The sequence below is a fragment of the Electrona antarctica genome (genome assembly GCF_951216825.1).
Source record: "Electrona antarctica genome assembly, chromosome: 3".
Lineage (NCBI taxonomy): Eukaryota > Metazoa > Chordata > Actinopteri > Myctophiformes > Myctophidae > Electrona > Electrona antarctica.
The window spans coordinates 25,599,704-25,613,930 of record NC_136808.1 but is presented as its reverse complement, the minus strand read 5'-3'; the positions used below and the strand labels follow the sequence as shown (position 1 = coordinate 25,613,930).

The window sequence follows — 14,227 nt, the reverse complement described above, 5'->3', positions numbered from 1 at the left end:
GATTTGAGGCTTTTGTTCAAAACGGGGCAATCTTGCAAACTGTGAAAGCCAATTATAGCCAATTAGGATGGAATATGAAATATCGGACAGATCCGACTTGAGCACATGACCATAGAGATACTGTGTAACGATTTGTGAGATTTTTGGACAGAATCTGGAGGAGTAATATCAAAAAATGTGTTTTACAAAAGTCGGCCTCCTGGTGGCGCTATAAAAGGCAGATGCGGAAAATGCAGGTCAAAGGTTTATCCTTGGCCTCTAGGGAGTGTGCATGGAACGTTTCACGCAGATCGGTGCAGTTTTAGGTAAAAAATGTGAAAAGCTGCCTCATGGTGGCGCTATAACAGGCCGTTCTGGAAAATGTGAGGCAGAGGTTCATCGTTGGCATCCAGGGAGTGTGTGTGCAAAGTTTGGCATCGACCAGGTTAACGGTGCCGGAGATTAGCTGCGTTCATGATTTGAGGCTTTTGTTCAAAACGGGGCAATCTTGCAAACTGTGAAAGCCAATTATAGCCAATTAGGATGGAATATGAAGTATCGGACAGATCCGACTTGAGCACATGACCATAGAGATACTGTGTAACGATTTGTGAGATTTTTGGACAGAATCTGGAGGAGTAATATCAAAAAATGTGTTTTACAAAAGTCGGCCTCCTGGTGGCGCTATAAAAGGCAGATGCGGAAAATGCAGGTCAAAGGTTTATCCTTGGCCTCTAGGGAGTGTGCATGGAACGTTTCACGCAGATCGGTGCAGTTTTAGGTAAAAAATGTGAAAAGCTGCCTCATGGTGGCGCTATAACAGGCCGTTCTGGAAAATGTGGGGCAGAGGTTCATCGTTGGCATCCAGGGAGTGTGTGTGCAAAGTTTGGCATCGACCAGGTTAACGGTGCCGGAGATTAGCTGTTCACAGACGGACGGAAGGACGGACACACACACGGACGGAGTGCAAAACATACTCTCTCCCCATGCCTTCGGCCTGGTGGAGACAATTAATTATGTACTGGCCATAATATGGAGCGTGTCTTGAGTGTACAGGGTTTGATGAGGTCAGATCAGCAGATGTAACTCTAATGCACCTATAATATTTGTGTTCTTGTATGCATATCCTTTGTGTGGACATAAATAAATAGTTAAAATGTGTGTGTGTGTGTGTGTGTGTGTGTGTGTGTGTGTGTGTGTGTGTGTGTGTGTGTGTGTGTGTGTGTGTGTGCGTGCACGCAAGTATGGGCGCAACTGTGTCATAGTGGGAGTGACGTGAGAAAAGTTTGACTCCCCTCTTTCCCATGGCTGATATGGACACTCCCTGGCCAGTGTGCGTTCAGATTGACCATGAACCTGCATCGATGGACGCTGTTCGCAGCCGTCGGTAAGTACAGTAGACTATGCATTTCTCTGTGCCGTTAGACATGACCATCATTTCAAATTGCACATGCTGTGTGGTCTTATTGTTAATTTTGTACTCAGAATCAGGATCAACTTTATTGTCCCATCACAGGTTTACTGGTGTAAAGAAGTGGGTGTAATACGTTTTTTTGTGCAAGCTCTATCATCTTTGTGGTTTTCAGAAAGAGAAATTAAGAGGTGGGGCGGTCAGGGAGAGCAAGGAAGAACAATCTAACTATAAAGAAAAACATGTCAAGGAGGGGAAAAAGTCTAATATCTACATCTATACACATAGCAAACACCAGCAGGTACAGCTATTTACATGAGGTTAGACAAAAGGTGCAAAAGTGTATCAACCAGGCCTGGAATTTCATCCTTTTAGGGGCAAGGCCACTTGGCCTTTAGTGTGGTCAACTTTTTAAGGGCACAAGGCCAAGTGCCAGGGCATGAAGGCCATCAATTAAAAAATGATTTTCCGATGAACATTGGTTCAGAACAGTGCTTCTTAAATAAATAATCACAGCTTTAAATAACAAAATATAAGTAGCTACTGTTGTAAAATATTGTAAACATGTTTTGGGGACCCAGTCCAGAGATGAAAATCATAATGAAATGGCCTAGGACCCTGTCAGGCTGTCACCCTAGGCTAATTAATATAAATTTAATTTGGGGGTCCTTGAAATTTAAATGGCTGAGGATCATTGGGTTAAACTGAGTTAATTCACATAAAATACAATGACAGCCTACATAACTTTTGAATAAGGGATTGGTTTAGAAAAGCCTATATTTTGTGCTAAACTAATATATTGAATAACATGGCATTGTAGAGAGGTTAGTGACAGATAAGATAATTTCTCCATTGTGGGGCTGCACCGCTGCAGGACTGAGGACTCAGTAAGTCAACACAAAGTGAAAGTGCAGCTTCAAATCAGTTTTTTGTTCTTACCTGGAGACAGTGTGTGCTGTGCACAGGGGAACAATTGTTTAATTATATCCATGGTGTCTTTCTGTCGCTATCCATAATGCGACGCAAAAGTACATTTGTGTTTGTTTTGGTGGGCTAGATAGATTCGGTAGATCTCCTCCTTGTATGGACAGCCACGCTGTTTCGCATTAGACAAAAGGAAATCAGCTGGACCATGTCCGACCAACGTTAATACATGTGACGTAGGACCGCCACACTGTCGCAACTGTAGGAAACATTGTTTTGTTTTGAGTGATAGTTGCAGTTTGACCGGATAGCTAGATTAGCTACACTAGTAGGCAGCGTGTGGGCTAAATGCCCTCTGTTTACTCTGTCAGTGCGTGTATGTGTGGCGCGGAGGAGGAGGCGTGCGGGTGTGTGTGTGTGTGTGTGTGTGTGTGTGTGTGTGTGTATGCGCGCGTCATGACGACCAGCGGCAGCGGGGGTAGTTATTAAGGCAAAGTACCGCAAAATAATCAAACCACTTTGCAAATGGCAACACAACTACAACACAAATTTGTTCTGCGCGGGACGTGAGGGGAACATTGGTTACCTTAATGACTGGAAAATTGCGATAAACGGTAAAATGAACTTCTGTGGGCGCCGGTCGGGGCACCACGGCCACTGTGGCCGTATGGGCATATACTTTTTCGAGGGGCACACGGCCAAAGAGAGGGGCAACGACGGCCATGGCCGCCGTGGCCGCCGTGAAATTCCTGCCCTGGTATCAACGCATTGTCTGGTTCACATTGAATACTGTATATTATGACTGGAAACACATGCTATTTAAATGGAAGCTGGGTTAGAGTGAATACTGGATTTGTGTGTTTTCTTACAGTAGTCTCCCAAATTGATGTGTTTTTGGCCGTGTAATTCCATTTGACAATACGTTCTCCCACCGTCCCACGAGAGAAGATTATTGTACATTTAGTACAGACTACTACTGTCTGTAGCCTACTGTAGATGGATAGATAACAATGGAGAGAGTTGATTATAATTTAGTAGTGAAATTATCAATCATTTTGACTCCCCTGGAAACCCCTCAACCCCACTTTTAGAACTGTGTTTAGAACTGTGTTTCAATGGATCCAATGTAGTCATCATTTGGTCACAAGATCTTATTACTGTTATGCTCTTGATACTTTTTCTTGGTTCAATAATTCTAAACACACACACACACACACACACACACACACACACACACACACACACACACACACACACACACACACACACACACACACACACACACACACACACACACACACACACACACATATGCTTAAAACTTACATTTTCAATGTCAGCTATTTTCGCTATTTAAACGGGGCATACATTGAAATAAATATATCGAGATAAGACATTTCTATACAATATACTACATAATAATACATATACAGTATGTATTGTCATAGTATATTGTATATTGGGCATGTAGATGTGTTTATTACTGCACCATATTTTACAATAATAACAAAATGTCAGGGAAGGAAAAACTATCCAATTTATTTAAATATTTTAAATTATTTTATTTACACCACACACCATTTCGCTTCTTCTCTGGATGGAAATTTCCATCCATTTAACTCTCAGAGTTACAGTATACAGGAAAAGTAGCCTACACTATGGGCACCTCAGTGTTAATTGACTATTGTTTCCAAAATGTAAAATAATTAGTTTTGAAAATGGTCTGAAGTAATGTGAAGATGGAGTTTTGTAGATGCATGGTAGGCTACATTATTATCAGGCCTACATTTAACTTCTTGTTGGCTACTGGCTGGCTACTGGCTACTGGCTGGCTATAGTAGCCACATGTTTTGTAGCAATTTGTAACTATTTTAGAAAATATTTGGCCTTGAATTTCAAACGGTCAGACCATTTTCCAAATTCTTTATATATGTCATAGCACGCGTCATGCTAATAAATAAGTTGATAATGCCGTAAGTTGGTCTCTATTCCCTGTAGTGTGCAGTCCCTTGGAAGGTTTACTTCTCTTTTTGGAAAATAAATAAATAATTATATATATATAATTGTGTGTGTGTGTATATATATATGTGTGTGTGTGTGTGTGTGTGTGTGTGTGTATATATATATATATATATATATATATATATATATATATACACACACACACACACAGTATGTTTCTTTTTTACTTTTTGGGGGAAAAAATGCCAATTTAACATTGAGGTGCCCACATAGCTGGCATGGCCAGACTATATATGTTTTAGCTCTGGCAGTTTTGTCTGGTTATGTTTGGCTACAGAGTTAAATTAAATTAACTCTGAGAATTTGACTGTGCAGGATGCATTTTTTTGTTGTATGGCTGTCTTATGGTTGACCCGGTTGACCCGACTCTCATAGTTAAATAATCATCATATAATATATTCTTATGATGGACCAAATCTCAGAGTTAGTTAATCTCTCTCAGAGTTAAGTTAACACTGAGTAATTTGATTGTGCAGGCTGCATCTTTTGGTGTATGGTAGAGCGTGCTCAGGGGAGACGCTGTGCATTTAAGAACAACAGGACGAAGCCGCACATGGCATCCATCCAGGCTGGCAATGTGAGCGGCTCAGAGCAGACCTGCACACACACAGACTGCTGTGCGGCCTACTACGTTCTGGTCGATGACCAGCCTGTACTCGAACTGATGGGTAAGCTGTGCACACACAGACTGCTGTGCGGCCTACTACGTTCTGGTCGATGACCAGCCTGTACTCGACCTGATGGGTAAGCTGTGGTCTACTACGTTCTGGTCGATGACCAGCCTGTACTCGACCTGATGGGTAAGCTGTGGTGGACAAAGTATACTCAACCCTGGCACCAGTGTTGATTTTGACAGCAAAATTTGATTTAGTTTAAAGTTTAGTCATAGTCTTTTGAATAAAATTTAATTTAGTTTTAGTCATTTTATTATTTTAGTAAATAAGAATATATATATATATGACACGTTGCATGTTGAAAATAGCAGATCTACAGATGCGTTGTGAGCTTGTAGATCTGCTATTTTTTAGAGTGCAACAACCGAGTGCAACCAAATATAAAAATGGACGTTACTGGAGCATTTTTGCACTCTCAAATTGAAATTAAAACAAAGGATTTTACTGGGTGTAGGCAAAATAAGTGGATCTTGCACATAAATGAAAAATCTATGCGCTGTCGTAAGCCTGAAATGTCAGATCTACAATCTCACTGCTCACAGTGACGTGCATGCGGCACATTGTGAGTTTGCAGAGTTGTTATTTTAGGCGTGCAACGCTGACTAAAGCGTCGATTGATCATGGGCAGTGGTAGAAAGTATCTAAGTATATTTACTTACTGTAAGTACTGTACTTAAGTACACTTTTTAGGTATCTGTACTTTACTTGAGTATTTCTAATTTCCAATACTTTTACTTCCACTCCACTACATTTCAGGTCCAAAATTTGTACTTTTACTCCACTACAATTATTTGAAAACGTACCTTGTAGATTTTGAATATTATTACAAAACACACATTAACAACTTCAGCCCTATACACATTTTTGCCATTTGAAAATAGTCGATCTACAAGCTCACAATGCGTGGCAGATTTTCAAAAGATTTTTATACATTTGAAAACTTGAAATGAGACCTTCTGCATGCATAGTGAGTACGTTCTACTTTTGGTACTTTAAGTACATTTTGATACCAATACTTTTATACTGCGCACTCAGATCAGCCAACGCAGGAAAGCTGGAAGTACCCTCACTAAAAACGCCGGGACAATGCTCCACACGTCCCAAACTCTTCTCCCTTCTGGCCCCAAAACTGTGGAATGCACTCCCCGTTGCAATCAGAACTGCAGCATCACTCCCAATCTTCCGCCGTAGTCTGAAGACCCACCTTTTCAGACTCCATCATGGCCCATAGCACTTATCCTACCCCCTTAGATAGCACTTTTTAGACTTAGATAGCATTTGAAACAGACTTATAGCATGTCATGTAGACCGCACAATAATTGCATTGTATGTAGTCATAGCACATCATAGTACATTTGTATAGCATAGTATAGTATATATGTATAGTTAATATGTATAGCGTCATTATATAGATATGTTCTAGTTACGTTCTTAGCTTACGCATGTTTCTTGATAAATGCATTTTATATATGTGATGTATTCCCATACTTGTGTTCTTGCCTAATGTAAATCGCTCTGGATTAAGAGCGTCTGCTAAATGCCTAAATTGTAAATTGTAAATTTTATACTCAAGTAAATTTTGAATTATGAACTTTTACTTGTAACAAAGTAGTTCTATATTGCAGTATTGATACTTTTACTAAGTAAAACATTTGAGTACTTTGTCCACCACTGATCATATGGGGCTTAACCCATTTAGGATTTTAAAAAAATCCTCCAGTTTTCTGAAATAAATATTTTCACGATTTTTCAAAATTAGCAGACCTACAAGCTCGTAGGAGCTCCTATGAGCTTGTAGATCTGCTATTTTTCAATAGCTAAATTATAACATAATGTTTAAAACACCAAAAGGGGTTCCCGCCGTTAAGGAGCAGCTTTTGTTTGTCTGTTACAGCTTGTTCTATAGTTCAGAAGTCTTGTCCATCTGCAACCTGCCAGGGCTCCATTCGCCGTGGTATCATGGTTGTGTGTGAGTGCAACGTAGACCTCTGTAATGCACAGCTGACATGGAGCCGAGATGACGAAGAGCCTGACAAACAGCTTGATTCATATTCTAAAGGTATTATAATGTATCCAATTGCTCGTTCCAGTTTTTCATTTTTAAATACACGTAGCGCATAGATAGATCATTGTAATTGTGTATTATCATTCTGTCAAATGTTTTATTTTGGCCTATTAAGAATGTGAGCCACATATATTGTTTTTTTGTTGTTCTTTGATATTCTTGTATGCTGATTTATTTATGTCTCCTCCATATGAGACATTCAGTGTGTCTCTAGCCATTCAGATAAGCGTATGTCCTGCCTTATTAGATTAATCAAACTAAAAGGGCAGTACCTATGTCGTGTAGGTACCTACACAGTACACACTCTTGAAACAGCAGTCTGTTGACTCCGTTCCCATTAAGATTTATACTTCGTCATATCATGTGTTCGACACTGAAAATAGAAGATCTGCAAGCTCAGTGTGATCAGGCTTTATTTGTTTATTTAGTGTTGTCTGTCTTTTTTTAAATTTTCTTCTCCCTTTTTCTTTGACAGTTGCTTTCATTGTTATTCCTGTTGGAACCTTTCTGGTCCTGTGCATCGTGGCTGTCAAGTGGAGACATCGTTGTAGTGTTAAGGGTAACAGTAGGATCCTTCATGGTTTAAACGCATTCTGGTATATTATTCCCATCTTTGCAGTAAATGTTTGTGTATGCCCTTCCTTCATAATAACAGTACGTGTCTTGAAGCTGCCCAGCACCAACATTGCTACTGTTTTGGCCACAGACGCCCATTTCATATGATTTGTTTTCTGTACAATTCTCAGTGTTAAAGATTTTGAAGATTAATTAAGTGATATATTTTTAAAACAAAAAGTCAGTTCATCTGACTCCTCATCTCGCCAGCTCTTTAACAAAGAGAACATTGATTTTCAGGAGGGTGGAAAATGTCATCCAATCACGAGAGATAACCCAATTACAGTATAAGCTTAAATTGTATTTTCTTTTTTTTTTAAGATTTTCTTTTTACTGATCTGGAGAGACATTGGTGACCCCTGTTATGGAGCAAACACTATTTTAGCAATACTAGCAGTACTATGAGAATATAGAAACTTATTTTAACCAAAAGAAAAGCGTACAATTGATTGGTTGATCATGAAATAAAACATGTCACATGATGTAATATACATCTGACCCACCATATTCAAAAGGATAAAGAAAAAAAGCTTAGCTTGTTTCCATTGCGGTCCAAATGAGGTTCCATTTGTACACTGAGCTGTAGACCCATAAGTGTCCATTTGGTCAGTCCTTTAGCTGGAGACCTCCTGGCACTCCTCAAGGACCCCTGGGGGTCCCTGGACCCCATGTTGAGAACCAGTGTCCAAGGCTACCAGTGTGAGATTGCAGCTGATGATTACAAGTGTGGGATGGACATACACACAGAAGAGTCTGTTGTCTTGATTCTTCAGATTTTGATAGCAACCCACTACTGTCACTCCCATTCTTTTCTCAATCATCTTCTACAGATCAGTGGTGTAAAGCATTTACTCATTTACTCAAGTGTTGTACTTAAGTACAATTTTGAGGTATTTTCTTTTACTTTAACCCATTCAGGCCTGACATCGAAATTTTCTAAATCATGACAATTTTCGCAAAGATTTGAGGCACATTTTAACGATTTTTCAAAAATAGCAGATCTACAAGTTCATAGCGCGCCACTCGGTGGCGCGCTATGAGCTTGTAGATCTGCTATTTTTCAATAGCTAAATTATAACAATGTTTAAAACACCAAAAGGGGTTCCCGCCCCAAAATGGGTTAATGGTTAATGTGGTTAAACGCTAACGTGACATGGATGCGTTCCAGGTCTCAATGGATTAAGTGAGTATTTCCAATTTTCAGTACTTTTACTTTACTCCACTACATCTCAGAGGCAAATATTGTACTTTATGAAAACTTTAGTTACATTGTAGACTTTTACTTAAGTACAAAATGTTTTCCACCACTGCTACAGACAAAGCAACGTACCGAATGACTATCTCAACGCAGAATGACTTGGTCATACGTTCTTATCAGAAGGGCTGTATAAAATGAATTAGTGAGGAAAGGGGGGATGTTTGCTCAAACACCTTTAAGACATATTTTCCCACATCTTTAACCTTGGCACATCTTCACTCGTTTCTCCTGTGAGCTGACCTTGGTACACAACACTCCCTTTATATCCACTTATTTGTTACTTTGAAGTATCACTCTAGTCTGGCAGCCGACAGGCTTCTTTTGTTTAAAGTGGGACATTTGGTATATAGTCTTTTTTATTGGCCTACATAAAATATCGTCTATATTTATATACATACATTCATGAATCCACTTGCTGACCGGCTGTCAGTATTGAGCAATTTTTTTATAGTAGGTTTCTTGTGACCCTACCATTAACATCCTATGGCAGGCAAAATTGTCAAAAATGTCAAACTTTCCGTATGCTTTAAAAAAGACCAAATTTCCCACCCGTCCACCTCTGCTGCCGGACTACTCCAGCACTTTTCTAGTTTCCAACCAGGATTCGCTTAAAATGAATGAATGAATTACATCATCCATAGTTGTATTTTCTCTAGCAATTAATTTGCTCACAATCACTTTTATGATCTCAGATCTTCACCATGATCCTATTATATCACTGGAATCGCCAAAGATTGACTGCTTCGACATAGAGCTGCAACAGGTAGGAGAAAGGCTGATTTGTATTCCACGTTCAATAGTCTTCAAGTATAATGTTATAGCAGGGTTTTGATGATTCCATCTTTTACAGTAAGACAGTGCTTAGGTTGAACTTTTGCTCTGAAGTATCGGGTATCTCATGTGTTATCTATAAACCTGTTCGGTTCTATTCATATCCTTTTTTAGATTGTGGGTCGTGGCTATTTTGCAACAGTATGGCAGGGGAAGTATCAGGGAGCTTTGGTGGCAGTGAAGGTGTTCCCTGCAGCTAGAAAGCGCGAGTTCACCTCGGAGAAGCTGGTTTATGAACTGCCACTGCTGAATCACCCTGGGATTGTCCACTTCCTGGGTGCTGGGAGCGGTCTGCAGGGTGGAGAGTGGATGATTGTTCTGGAACTGGCTGCCAAGGTTATTATACATTAATTTGATTGTATTTGTAATATTTTGTTTAAACTTTTTAGTTTCCCATTTCGGTTTAAATTTCACTTTTTAAAGTGGGTTTGCCTTTTCTTTTTGAAGATGCTTAGTTTTGGTTTAGTTTTTATTAGTTTTAGTGTTAGTTTAAGAATTTTATTGAAATATGCGGCAGTCAGGGCCATGGGGCGAGATTCAAAAAGCTAATAGTGAAGATAGGCGATCTACAAGCTCACAACACATTGAAATGTGAACTTTTGTTGTAAACTTTTATATTGGCTATTTTCCCTATTTACTAAGAAGAATATCGGATAGGCCTACTGACAAAGACTAAAACCATTGCCATTTTCTCTATTATTCGAGTTCGTTTTAGTTATAGTTTTGTAAACACACAATACAGTTTCAATCTATAACAATAGTTATAGATTGTTTTGTAATATAAAGACACATTTTTATTATTATTTAGGTTTTTATTAAATCTTTTCCCCAATTACAGTTTTAGTCATTAGTTTTACTGTAATTATCCTGCTGGCTGCATGTGTGGTGAGCGTTCACATTATCTGTTGGTGTCTTGTTCATGATAGGGTTCCCTCCATTCCTTTCTTTCTAAGACGACAAGTGACTGGGTGTCATCACTGAAGTTGTCCCTGTCTCTGTCACAGGGACTGGCCTACCTTCATTCTGACTTTCACAGACAGGGTAATAGACCATAGAACAACCGTGGTGTGCGTGCGTGCGTGTGGTGGTAGTAAAAACTGTTAATGACTTAATGCATATACTTCGTTGTACAGCGGGTAGAAAAAATAGCAGATCTAAGCTCACATTGGATTGCAGTGACACTTTATTAGCTTGTAACATTTTGGGAATGTGTGAAAAATATGTGCCAATAATGACGTGCCCAAAATAGGTACGCCAAGAAATCCAGATCATCAGTATATGCATGCATGTGTGTCTGTGTGTGGATATACAGTATATAATTGTATTGTTGTTGTACACACACACACACACACACACACACACACACACACACACACACACACACACACACACACACACACACACACACACACACACACACACACAAACACACACACACACACACACACACACACACACACACACACACACACACACACACCATGCAGGTGTGCACAAACCTGCAGTGGCCCACAGAGACCTCAGCAGTGCCAATGTGCTTGTGAGAGCAGATGGCTCCTGTGCCCTGTGTGACTTTGGCTTTTCCACCGTCATTGGCCCATCCACCGGACATCAGGTAAGCTCCACATCCACGTGCAGCCATTGTTATGTTCTTTTCTGTACTGATGGTATGAGGCAACAGTACATCATGGAATGATAAGAGTTGCAGGGTTTACCCAGGGAACATTGAGACTGAATTCTCTTTTACAAGTGTGAACTGGCCAAGAGAAATAATGTAACACAGCTATGCCAGTAACAATAAATACAAAACAAAAACAGGGACAGACATATACAAATCATAAATACAGTACCCACATCCTAAGAAGCTCAGGAAAAACAGGAAAGTCTAATAACACGACCAATAAAGGCTAATATATAAAAGCAATGAGGTTTGCTAATACACTAAAAAACTAGAGAAACACTGTTTGCTATACGTCAAAGCAGGAGCAATGACTGGTTAAAACTCACTAGGGGGATTACAAATGGCAGTTTAAGTTTGGTCTGTAGATCATTCTATGACTAGGGTCCAAAAAACTCAAAGCTTTTTTTCCCCAGCCTCAGATTTACTTGGGGTCACGACATAGCATTTGATCTGATCATACCAAAATCGCAACAGTTGAAATTTGTAGTTTCATTGGATTGTACACAATGATGTGTTTCCTTTAGTCGTACACTTAATAGTTTCTCAGCTTGTACAGATTAGAGACTGTTGCTCCAACCAAGGACATGTATTGTTTTTATAATAATAATAATAATAATGATGTAGACTTTATTTATTGTACATTGTATCTAATACAGAGCTACTATTGTCAATTCTCTATCGATCTCCAGCTTCAGCGAGTTGGTACATTGCGTTACATGGCGCCGGAGATGCTGGATGGCTATGTGCACCTTGACCGTGGGTACTGTTTCCTGGAGGCGGATATGTATGCTCTGGGTCTGCTGCTCTGGGAGATCTGGATGCGCTGCTCAGACATGTTTGATGGTAAAACATTTTGGCCATATAAACTCTGGTTATAGGCATTAAACTATACTAATGCCATATTAACATATTTAGCCAGGGAAAGTCCCTAGAAGACCCACTTTGAGAACCACTGGTCTATACTAAAAGACGTCACTGTAGATGAAGATTTGCAGTTATACCATTATTGTCCCCCCCCCCTGTGTGTGTGTGTGTGTATGTGTGTGTGTGTGTGTTCGTCCGTGTGTGTGTGTGTGTCTGTGCGCGTCTGTCCGTCCGTCTGTTACCAGCTAATCTACGGTACCGTTAACCCAGTCGGTGCCAAATTTTGCACGCACACTCCTTGGATGCCAACGATGAACCTCTGCCCCAAATTTTCCAGAACGGCCTGTTATAGCGCCACCAGGAGGCCGACTTTTGAAAAACAAAATTCCAGATTCTGTCCAAAAATCCCGCAAATCGTTACACAATAAATCTATAGTCATGTGTTCAAGAAGGATCTGTCCGATATTTCATATTGCTAACATTGGCTTTCAAAGTTTGCAGGATTGGCCCGTTTTGAACAAAAAGCCTCAAATCATGAACACAGCGTGCAATTTCCGTGAAATCTTTCACAGACTTTCCTTCTAGGCAGGAATATATCCCACCGTTTTCACATTGGCCTGTTATAACGCCACCAACAGGTGGATTTTTGCAAAACACATTTTTGGAACAAAATGCCTCAAATCATCCAATTGCCATCCAAGGAGTAAGAACACCCAGTAATGACACCCTTTTTTCCACATTGGCCTATTATAGCGCCACCAGGAGGCCACAATCTGATGCCCTGGTGGAGACCTGTGCCCCGAGGGGCACTTTATCTATCTAGTCTACACCTGATCTTGCTTGTGTAATTCAGATAGTAGCCTAGGCCTTGCCTGCCCCAGGCAGCCATAACCACCCTCTCCAGTGATGGAGAAGTACTTGGGAAGAAATTTGAAATAAGAGTATTCTGACTTTGATACAATCAACAAGGTATATTATGTTTTTGTTTAATGTTTTGTTTTTTGTCTGTGTGGTCAATGCAGTTAACTGTCCATTCCTTTTTGATGAAATGTCTCCATCTGCAGGTAGCCCGGTGCCACAGCATTACATGCCTTATGAAGCTGAGCTTGGACCCAGTGGAATGCAATTCATCCAGTATGTGTATGAGATGCAAAAGAGGCCCTCCATACCCCCACACTGGAAAGAGAGTCACCAGGTATAATTCCACTAATTGCAATATATATATATATATATATATATATGTTAATTTAGCTCAGCTCGGAGAGTGTAAAAGTGTACCAAACAAATGAAATTAATATAACCTTGATAACATAAACAAAATATATAGCCTATGTGTAAATGTAGTGGATATTGAATAAATAAAACCCATGTGTTAACTAGAACTAATGTCCAACTGAATGTTATTTTCAGGGATTTGCACTGCAGGAAATAATGACAGACTGTTGGGATCACGAACCACAAGCCCGGCTGCAAGCTCAATGTGTGGTGAACAGATTACTCTCTCTTAATCCTCTGGAGTCAGAGATGTCAGTCCCGGAGAAAAAGGATGGTCATTTTGTATTTTAAAACAAAATACCAGACCCCAGAGATTTAACATGGACAGACCTGTGACTCTCTGATTCTCAGATCCAGGCCTCTTTACCCATACCACCCCCTTCAGTTCAACTATACAGTTGGAGGCCATCGATATTGTCCTTTTCTTTTTGCTGAGGTTTGCGTGATCTGCGCAAAAGGACAGTTAACCCATCTTGGGCGGGAACCCCTTTGTGTTTTAAACATTATGTTATAATTTAGCTATTGAAAAATAGCAGATCTACAAGCTCATAGCGCGCCACTGAGTGGCGCGCTACGAGCTTGTAGGTCTGCTATTTTTGAAAAATCGAGAAAATATTTATTTCAGAAA

At 39.9% G+C, this 14,227-nt stretch overlaps 1 protein-coding gene across 1 annotated transcript; it reads left to right on the top strand.

The window, feature by feature from the left end:
- Window positions 1-1,237: 1,237 nt before the first annotated feature.
- On the top strand, window positions 1,238-13,525 carry LOC306919715 (anti-Muellerian hormone type-2 receptor-like; the record flags this gene model as incomplete). The annotated part of the gene is made up of 10 exons (XM_079496269.1): window positions 1,238-1,366; window positions 4,813-5,004; window positions 6,905-7,069; window positions 7,551-7,634; window positions 9,641-9,711; window positions 9,894-10,115; window positions 10,706-10,820; window positions 11,267-11,394; window positions 12,150-12,303; window positions 13,389-13,525. Exons 1-10 carry the CDS (start codon window positions 1,330-1,332, stop codon window positions 13,523-13,525), a joined length of 1,305 nt encoding a protein of 434 aa, XP_079352395.1. The 5' UTR covers window positions 1,238-1,329.
- Window positions 13,526-14,227: the final 702 nt, after the last annotated feature.